This window comes from Galeopterus variegatus, unplaced genomic scaffold (assembly GCF_000696425.1).
Source record: "Galeopterus variegatus unplaced genomic scaffold, G_variegatus-3.0.2 Scaffold4332, whole genome shotgun sequence".
Taxonomy (NCBI): Eukaryota; Metazoa; Chordata; class Mammalia; order Dermoptera; family Cynocephalidae; genus Galeopterus; species Galeopterus variegatus.
The window spans coordinates 48,418-58,028 of record NW_007730443.1 but is presented as its reverse complement, the minus strand read 5'-3'; the positions used below and the strand labels follow the sequence as shown (position 1 = coordinate 58,028).

At 60.4% G+C, this 9,611-nt stretch overlaps 2 protein-coding genes across 4 annotated transcripts; both read right to left on the bottom strand.

The window, feature by feature from the left end:
• Nucleotides 1-801: 801 nt before the first annotated feature.
• On the bottom strand, nt 802-2,404 carry NOL3 (nucleolar protein 3 (apoptosis repressor with CARD domain)). Its single transcript, XM_008587314.1, has 3 exons — nt 2,023-2,404; nt 1,543-1,857; nt 802-1,442 (listed from the first exon to the last, which is right to left on the bottom strand). Exons 1-3 carry the CDS (start codon nt 2,315-2,317, stop codon nt 1,435-1,437), a joined length of 618 nt encoding a protein of 205 aa, XP_008585536.1. The 5' UTR covers nt 2,318-2,404; the 3' UTR covers nt 802-1,434.
• A 2,045-nt stretch (nt 2,405-4,449) lies between these two features.
• Nucleotides 4,450-9,456, bottom strand: HSF4 (heat shock transcription factor 4). Of its 3 annotated transcripts, none has more exons than XM_008587312.1 (13): nt 9,264-9,450; nt 8,537-8,645; nt 8,322-8,449; nt 8,104-8,228; nt 7,801-7,876; nt 7,565-7,629; nt 6,947-7,049; nt 6,570-6,708; nt 6,221-6,344; nt 5,439-5,544; nt 5,275-5,340; nt 5,030-5,099; nt 4,450-4,770 (listed from the first exon to the last, which is right to left on the bottom strand). In XM_008587312.1, the coding sequence occupies exons 1-13, from the start codon at nt 9,384-9,386 to the stop codon at nt 4,622-4,624; spliced, it is 1,383 nt and encodes a 460-aa protein (XP_008585534.1). In that variant the 5' UTR covers nt 9,387-9,450; the 3' UTR covers nt 4,450-4,621. The 3 variants fall into 3 exon arrangements, with proteins under 3 accessions (XP_008585534.1, XP_008585533.1, XP_008585535.1); XM_008587311.1 differs by having other exon boundaries at nt 6,221-6,448; nt 6,570-6,694; XM_008587313.1 differs by lacking the exon at nt 8,537-8,645 and having other exon boundaries at nt 6,221-6,448; nt 6,570-6,694; nt 9,264-9,456.
• Between the last annotated feature and the right edge of the window lie 155 nt (nt 9,457-9,611).

Sequence of the window (9,611 nt, the reverse complement as noted above, 5' to 3'; positions counted from 1 at the left end):
AGAGGAGTGGAGGGGAGCGAGCATCGATGGAGCTGGGGGTGGTTTGGGAGCAGAAACTTGTTCTTGCATGAGATGGCTTTGGGTGTCTGGGTACTCCAGTTTCTCCCTTCTCCTACCTGGCCCCTTGGTGCTCCTTCAGCATTCATGCTGTCTACCTCTCACTGGGTCCTGGTGGGGGTTGGGATCCCTTCTCCTGGGGTGATTGCCTGAGCCTGGGTTCCTGGCTTTCACACAGGTTCAAGGGGCAGGGGTCCTGGCAGTAGAGACCCAGCTGGGCTGGGGTGTGCTTTCCATCATTTTGCCTCTCTCACTGGTCATGTATTTATTCCACATTTATGTGCTCTAATTCCTGGGGCCGGGAGGCAGCAGCTCCTGAAGGTTTAGTGAAGGGAACAGGACACTCTTTTCCTTGCCTGACCCTCATACCTATTTCTCTCTCTCTCTCTCTCTCTCTCTCTCTCACACACACACACACACACACACACACACGCTTCAGGCTTTGTGATTCGAGCCCAAGAGCTCATCTGGCCCTGCTCCCATCCCCTTCACTGGCCTCTGCTGTTTCTGTCTTTGCCTACACCCTCACAGCTGGTCTCTGGCGGAGGTTGGCATAGGCTGGGAGCAACCACACGAGCCTGAAGGGCAGGCCCCTAGGGTTTGTTGTCTTGAGCACCTCCAGGACCAGAAGAGGTGCAGAGGTGGTTGTTGCTTCCAGTTTCACTTCCAACTCAGCCGCGTTAGGTTGACCCAGTCCCACTCCTACCCTTGTTTTCCCATCCGTAAGACTCGAAAACGCAGCTAGAAAGTCCTTACTCATTTAGTCAAAGAATACATACAGAGCACCTTCTGTGTGCCAGTAACTGGCCAGAACCCTCACTGAGCTCCCAGTGCAGAGGGAAGCCAGACAATTAAAACAGCAATTACAATAATGTGTGTGGTCTCTGTCTACTCACGGTCCCTTTCTGTTCTCACTTCCCAAGGCAGGGAGCTCTAAGCCCTCCCTAAGTGGAGAAAAGCCCCCCTTCCCTCACTCTATACATCAAGCCCAGGGGTTTCCATGGAATGGGGCTGCTGCCTGCACAGCCTTCCAACTGGCTCATGAGGGGAAAAGGGGTCCTGTGGAGCAGGGCCCAAGGGTCAGGCCCTGGGTCTGGGGTCTCCAGGGGTGCAGCTTGGGCTACTGAGGGTGTGATGGGGCTGAGGACTGGGAGGTGGGGTACGGGTCTGCCCAGGTCAACTCAGAGGCACGCACCCACCTTCAGTTCCTGGGCAAATAGCCAGAATTGTGGAGAGAGCCAAGGCCCAGGCCAACCCTCTGGAGTTTATTGACTTCCAGCGGCACTGAGCCCGATGGAGCCTTGGTGGTATCTGATACAGTTCCGGCAGGATCCCAGTTCCTATCCTGCTTGGGCGGGAAACAGCCCGTCAGCGCCTTCAGGAATCTAGATGATGGGAGACAGTGGCCAGTGAGGTGGGGCCGGCCCTCCGCTTCCCAGGCCACACCCTTCCGCCAAGCCCACCAGGGTTTGCTGTGCCTCACACCTTCAGACTCCTGTGCCTCCTCGAAGTCGGGCTCGGGCTCTGGCTCCGGATCTCTTTCTGCCTCCGGCTCTGGCTCTGGCTCTCGTTCTGCCTCCGGCTCTGGTTCCGAATCCAGCTCTGGCCCAGCACTTTCAGAGGCCTCAGCTTCCAGCTCTGGCTCCTCTGGGGTCCCCGATTGCACTGCCTCAGAGCCCTCAGGACCCCCGGCCTCCTCGCGGTCTGAAGTTCTGGGCAGCCCGGGACATGTCCCCGAGCCGGGTGCCTCAGGCGTCCAGTGGCCTGGGCACGGAGGGTCGTAGCTGCGGTCCCGGTAGCCTGGGGCAAAAGTGGGAGTATCGCAGGCTCATTTAACCCTGGGCGGTTTCCTACGCACACACTCGCCTACCTCCTGGGGAGGCGACAGCTTCGTCCTCCTCTCGGCCTTTGCTCCGCCCCAAGCCACGCCCCTGATCCGACCTAGGCCCCGCCCCCCGTGCTCACCGGGGCCCACGTGCTGCCAGTCCCAAGCGAGGTCGGGCGCGCGCGTGATGTGCTGGGCGCAGCGCAGCAGCTCCTGGCAGGCGGCCTCGCCCTTGCCCTGCACCAGCAGCAGCAGGCGGCGCACCCTGCGCTCAGCATCAGGCAGTGCATCCAGCGCCTCGTATTCGTGTGCGGTGAGCACGCCCCGCGCCAGCAGCGCGTCTAGCAGCAGCCCTGAGTCCGCCTGTAGCGTCTCTACCAGGCGTTTCCGCTCGTGGTCGATCGTCTCGGACGGCCGCTCTTGCGTGTTGCCCATGGTCGGGGCTGCTTGGGGGAGGAGAGAAGTAGTCGGCGCCCGGGCTCCCGCGCCCCCGACCTCTCTCCCAGGGCCCCAGTGAACATCCGTGGCTGGGGTCTAAAGTCACCTCTATTCCAACTGCCAGACGGCTCTGCAGCACAGGACCTGGAGGCCACCGCACGAAACTCGTTGCCTTCCTGCCTCTCCGGCCACTTTTGTCCTGTCTCCTCCTCAGGCTCCTCCTCCTGTCAATAAACGTCAGCTGAGGCTCTCCTCCCCCCGCCTACGCCTTCCCAGGACTCTCATCTACTCTGACTTCTCCCCGCAACGAGGACCTCCCTCCTGAGCTCCAGCCGCCTGCAGATCCAGAGACCGGTTCAGACACAGTTTACCCAAACTAACCTTTCTCTTTCTCTAACCTGCTTCCTTCCCCACCTCAACAAGCAGAAAAACCTAGGATTGATCCGGATACCCCACACCATCTTGCAGTCAAGACCTGTCTGCTGAATATTTCTCTTGCTATTCTCACTACTAGTCGAGCCTTTTACCTCCTGCCTGTATCCTGCAAACCCCGGATCAGGGCTCCCTGCCTCCATACTCTCCCCTCCAGTCCCCTCTGCCCCCAGAGAACAAAGTGCTAAGAGCCTCCCCAGCTCCTCTCTTCTTGCCCTGACCCTGAAGACCACCTTTGCAGGACAGGCCCTGCCCCTGCACCCTTTCTCCGACACCACTACCATGATGCAACTCCAATGTGGTCTCATGGCCTTCCTGGTTTCCTGATACCTGAGCAGGGATATCTGAATTCCCTTGAGTCCTAGCCCTGACCAAGCTCTCTTGACATCACCTGAGACCCAACTATCTCCCTGCTGGCCTGAGAATGACTCACAGCCATCTCTTGCTTGATCTTGAAGTACCCAGGGGCCAGCTCATAAATGCTTGCCGAACTTTTAGTTTTTCCTCTATGGATCTCCCCATTTTGAGAGACTCTCTTCCAAACAGCAGCTATCAGGTAGAAATTAATCTGTTTTATTACCAACCAAGAACTACAGCCCATCCCTTTGTGTGGCCTGACCCAGCCAGCAAAGCCCCTAGCACTAAGATGCAAAGAGGTCAGGCCCTGGACCACTCCCTTCCTCAGCCCATTCTCCCTGTCTGGCTTGTTTCACAGAGTTCTTCCATTTGTCCTCTTCCCTTTGGTGTTCCTCCTCTGCCTCCTTCCTGGCTTTAGGAGGCTCGGCCTTTCCTGGGAGAGAGGATTTGGTCCTGCCCCACCCCCCTCCCAGGTCTCTCTCAGTACCCCGTGGTGTCACGCTATACCTCCCCGTGTCACTTCACACACACACACACACACACACACACACACACACACAGCCTTCCCCCCACCCCCTCGCTGCTGTGTGGAAGTGTCAGCCCTTCCCCCAGGGCTGGTGGTGGGGCGCTGATTCTGCCAATCTCTGTTTCCCTTCCCTCCCCCAACTGGGTGTAGTGGGGCTCCCGGTCCGGCCCATTTCGGGCGGCCCCACTCACGGGCCGAGCCTCTGCGTGGCAGGAGATGACGGTGCAGAAAGGGCCGGCGGGGTGGGGGTGGGTGCAGCAGCTGCGATGGGGGCGGGGCGGCCAGGGCTGCCGGGAATGGGGGGGGGGGCAGGCGTTCTTCCCGGGGCACTGGGAGCGGGGCAGCAGAGGCCGCGCACTGGCTAGGGACGTACACGTAGTCCGCTTTCCCTCCCCACGCCGGGCGCACCCGCAGATGAGTCAGGGAGGGGGCAGTTCGGCCCGCCACCCCACGTGTCAGCACCCACTCTGGGCCTGCCTATTCCCAGGCGCTTTCCATCTCTCTTCTCGTCGACCCCTCTCCTGCCTGTCACAGACGAGGCTCAGAGAAGGGGACTGACTTCCCAGGGTCACAGAGCGCATTCATTGTGGAGTTGGGTGGGACCCAGAAGTCCCCTCTTCCCAGAGGTTGCCGTGGTCACGAGCCAGCCCTGGATCCGGGACTGAGCAGGAGAGCTGGGCGCCAGCTCCCCAAGCACTGTCAGTCTCCAAGGCTCTTCCATTAAAGCCATAGGATCTGGACGCGTCTACGAATGCAAAATCGCCCCCCACCCATGACTCCTGTGTTCCCTGGTCGATAGAGAAAAGAGACCAGAAACAGAAAAAAATGCTGTTTATATGCGGGGCTCGTTGGGGTAGTGGAGAGAGGCCGCCGAGTAGTGGGGCTTCACTCAACCCCCCGCCAGGGGGCGCCAGGAAGCCAAGAAAGGTGTACTGCCGCGGACCGGTTCCTCTGCCAGACTGGCTTCAGAGGCGCACGTGCGGGTCTCAGGGGGAGGGACTGGTCCCCGGGCCCAAGTAAGCTCGGCTCTCAGGGGTGCTGTAAATGGTTAAGGCCCCAGGCAGGCCGAGGGCTGGGCCTCCCAAAGCCGTCTGGACATCCAGCAGGAGTGGGGCCCCGAGCGTGGGGTCTTTCCCTAGGAGGAGTGGGGCCTGTGCTCAGCAGAGAGAATCGGTTCACCCTCCTTTCTTACAAGAAGACCCCGGTAAGCCCTGCCTTCTTCTTAGTAAGGATGAAACATCCATTCTTGACCTCCCCATTCTCACCCAGTGGTCCCCTGTGGGTGGTTCAAGTAGGGCTCTGCAGGGCAGGCTGAAATCAGAGATTCCCTATAAAACATGAACTGCCCAGCCCACTTAATCATGGTAGCTCAGCCTAGTCACCACAACCATTACCTGGGCCTGGAGAATTTAATCCCTTGACTGCCAGCTCAGCGTCACCCCTCTCTGGAACTAAGGGCTGCATCTGCAAGGCAGAACCCCAGGAAGCAACTGGCAGGGAGCTGCGTAGCAGAGGAGAGCTGGGCAATCACTGGGGCAGTCCTCCTCAGACATGGCCTTGGCTCACAGAGAACCGCTCTGGACCCAAGGGTTTGATTCGGCAACCCCTAGCTTCCTGCCCTTTCCCACCTCCATCTTACCAGGGACAGCTCCATGTCCAAGTCCATCAGGGTCCATTCTCGCCCTTGGAAGCTGGGGCCCAGCACCTGAGGACAGCTCTGGATCAGTGGTACCCTCCCCAGACTGCACAGAGAGCTGGACCCCACTGATCTCATGCCCCTGCCCCAGCAGAAGGAATACTCACATCCAGGGGCCCTACAGGCTCCACACCTTCAGGGGGGTGCCGAAGCATCATTGGGGGCAGCAGATTCTCTGGGCTCCGGTCCCCCCTCTCCAGGCCCAGAGGCCCCCTGTGCACAAAGAACTGTTGTTGTCCTGCAGTGCCCACCTCCATTTAGGTTCCCAAGGAACTCAGAAGCATCAAGATTTTATTCCTCCAACATCTAGAAAATGCTAGGAGAGGACACCCTCCCCTCCCCCCCGCAAAGCGCAGGAGAGAGTGCCTCTGCTGCATACCTGCGACCTGAGGTTTACACTGTGGAGCTGGGGTCCTGGGATGTGTTCCCTCCCTATGCAAGTGTCAGTATCAGTGGTTCTTTAACTATGCCAGTAAACTCATTTAAAATGCAGATTCCGGGCTGGCCTGGCCCGTGGCTCACTCGGGATCCCATACAGGGATGGCTGGTTTGCTCACTGGGTGAGCGTGGTGCTGACAACACCAAGTCAAGGGTTAAGATCCCCTTACCGGTCATCTTTAAAAAAAATAAATAAATAAAATAAAATGCAGATTCCTGAGCCCTCCCATAGAGATGCTAAGTGACTTGACTGGGAGTTTCCACTTTCCAGAGAGTTCTGATGCTGATGCTCCTCAGAGCACACTCAGTAATCACATCAGCATCACTGATCCAAGTGCCCAACCCTCCCCCTCAGCCACCAAGGGACAGACAAGGCTGGGAAGTTTTATTGGCTGGGAAGTGCTGGCCTATCTGCAAAAGTGGCTCAGAGGCAAGAACAGGCTCTACTCACCTGTCAGGTACCTCCCTGGGGCCCCTTGGTTCAGGCTGTTGGGCATTCCTGGGCCCCTCGGGGCTGAAGCTCCCTTTCCCTTCCAGGATGGCCTGCACCACAGCCACAGGCAGCTGTGGGGGGGCTGTCACGCAGAAGTCACACTCGTTTGGGGCCAGGGCCAGCCCGGCCTCGCCATCCCCCCCTGGACTGGCCGGCTCTTCTTTGAGCAGTGCCAGGCCCTTCTCCCTGCACCGGAGAAAAGCTTCAACCAGACCCTGACACTGACCTCTCCCCCTAACCCCACAGCCAAGTGGGCTGCCAGGCCCTCCCCCGTAGGCTCCCCAAAAGGCAGCCCCTGTCCCCTTACCTCCTGCCACCATTGGAGGGAGAAAGCCTGGTCCCTTCAGGGGATGGAGAGTCTTCTGGGATGTCAGAGATGATGGGGCCCCTGGCCTTGTGAGGACTGAGGCCCAAGGCAGTCTCTGGGAGGGGCTGTAAGTAGAAGGCTAGGCCAGCCCTTGACCTCTAGCCACAGGGAGAGCTAGAACCCAACCAGCAGCCACCTGGACTAGGTCTAACAGGGGAAGTGTGAGGGCAGAGGCTCTGTCCGTGCTGGGGAGCCTGGGTCTGGTTGGATGGAAGTCTGGCCTCCATCTTCTCTTCTTTTTGGGGAATGGGGAGATGGAACAGCCTCTCCATAAGAACAGACTCTCCCTAGGAAAGGCGGGAGAAGGAAAAACCTACCGATTGGATAAAATAGGGGTCTTGCAGGAGGGCACCAGGTAGAGGGCAGGTGTTGAATTTGGCAGGTGTTGGGCATGAGCTCCCCTCATCCAGCATCAGGGATCTGTTCAGGGTGACCAGGGCATAGGCAGGGGTGGGGCAGGTTCACCCCCATGCCCCTCAGCCTGCACCTCCCTCCCTCCCTCAGGCCCCAGCAGCCAACTCAGCAGAGCTGAGGCCTGTTGCCAGGGCATCAGTCACATGCTGGAGGTGGAAGGGGCTCCCCCTAGAGATGGGGGCCCTTTGGGGGTAGAGAGGGGAGGGAGGGGCATGGCCTGAGCCCCCAGGCCCTCTCCTGTTGGGATGCTTTGGGGGGAGGAGGAAGGGGCTGCTGGGGTGGGAATTTGGGGAAAAGGTCCTGGAACAGGGGGATCTGGGAATAGGGGGTATTTGATGGTAGAAATGGGGGGAGATGTTGAAGTTCTGGATGGCATGAGGAAGCCAGTAGTGCAGGGAGAGGAATGAGCATTCCTGGTGAAAGCATTGCTGGAGGAGAAGTGATCCCTGCAAGGGGGCTCCTGGGGGGAGGGTCCTGGAAGTGGGAAAGTGAACGTGAGCATCCCTGGCTGTCTCACTCACAGCTTTCTCTTGGCTCCTGTGCTGCTGGGCCCCGCCTGAAGTGGCCCAAAGAGGCACTGGATCAGCTGAAAAGAAAGCAAAGGGTTAATTCATATTTCGACCCCGCCCCCACCCTAGCACGATGTTTCCAGGTGGGTTTGAGGAGGGTGCTTAACTCGGGCGCTGGGGGACTGGGCAGAGGGTAGGGTGTCCAGAAGTGGAAGGGAAAAGCGAGCGAGGTATGGAGAGAGGAACACCTTGCCGATGACCCGGTGCTGTTGACCATGGCTCTGCCGCAGAGTCACCACCTCCCGCCACAAGATCTCGTTCTGCCTGGGAGAAGGGGTGGGAGGGTGCTGAGGCATCTGAGAGTCCGCCTAGTCACCCCCTCCCCCAAAAAATGGCGAGGCCAGGGACCCGCACGACCACCCTTGTGCCCTCCATCCTACAGAGACCAGAGTTCCACACCTCGGCCCTCGTCTGGATGATGGCATCAAGGCCCCGGAGAAAAAGGGGCTGCCCAGAACCGCCCCCCGCCCCGTCGCCCCGCCCCCCCGCACTGCCTGAGCTCCCGCAGCCGCGCCTCGGTGCTCTCCTGCACTCCTCGCAAAGCCTGCACCTCGCCCAGCAGCCGGCCCAGGTCCTCGGGGCGCCAGCGGCCGTCGTCACTGCGCAGCGCTGGCACCTGTGGACGGGAGGCACCGTCAGGACAGGTTCGCCTAGAACCGGCCGTCCCAACCCCGCTCCTCGGTTTGCTAGTTCCTGCAGGCCGCCGCACCTTGCGCCGCACGCGCTCCAGGAGCTGCTCCCGGCCGCGCACGAAGCTCGGGTGCTGGAACTCGACGTGGTCGCGCTCTGGTCTCAACAGGCCGCCCTGCTCGATGCTCACCACCTTCCGAAAACCGTCTGGGGAGAAGGGCGCAGAGGCGTGAGTCGCCGCATCGCCAACACCAAGTCACCCACACCCACTCCTGCCAGGCCGTAGAGACTCACACATGTTGAGTTGGCGCACAAAGCTCGCCATGTTGCTGTGCTTGAAATACTGGGGCAGTACTTCCTTGGCGAAGCGGCTCTGGTCGCTTACCAGGAAACTGGTCCCGCTCTACCGAGAACGCCGCCAGCCCACCGTGCGGACGCAGACCACACACCGTGAGCGGAGTCCGCCCATGGCCAGGCCCGCGCTCCGGCGCGCACACGCACTCACACTCGCTCTGGGGTCCGGGCCTGCCGCTCATGGGGATATGGGACGAGGCCAGGCAAGGACCAGCTTTGAGGCCCAGCCTGGGCGACCATAGTGAGCCCCTACCCTCAGGCCGACCCAGACTCCGTACTCGGTTCTCAGAAAGGACGAGCAGAGGCAGCCTCGGGTTCCAGCACCGGAGGAGCCCCAGACCCAAGATGTGACCCTGACCCTGAGCCAGAGCCAGAGCCAGCCTTTCCCTTCTGGACCTTGTTTTCCGATCTGTCGCATGGGGTGGGGTGGGAACTAAATAACCCCGAAGATGCTCTAGGTCTCCAGGAGGCTCCTAACCCTTCATTGGTCCCAGAGAAAGTGACCTCAACCCCATCTCGCACACCCCCTCCAAGGCGAACTACCTTGAACGGCTGAATGGATGGACCCACAAGCCAGTCCCAGGAGGGAGTTGGGTGGGCGTGGGTGTTCACTGACTTGGAGAAACCCCGGGGACCACTGGGGGAGTTCAGGGGCCCCAGCCCTCACCGGGCTCCAGCGGATCAGGTGGTCGGTGCCTGGGTCGCCCACCAGCGCCCATAGCTTGCCGAGGAAGGCAGGCACGGGGCTGGGGCCTGGCTCCGTGGGCAGCGTGGCTGGCGCTTCCTGCATGGCGCAGTCTCGGCCCGGTTCAACGCTCTGGCCCAGCCACTGCGGGCTTGTCAAAGCCGCGGAAAGTGCTGCGTTTGCCGCCCGCCCCGCCCTACTCCGCCTCCGAGCGCCGGGTCAGGCGGGGGCCACGTGCGAACCCTCGGGGCGGGGCTCGGACAGCGGCCGAGGCGCCAGCAGACCGAAAGGGCTAGCTGGATCGATGTGTGTGGAGGGGAGGGGAGGGGT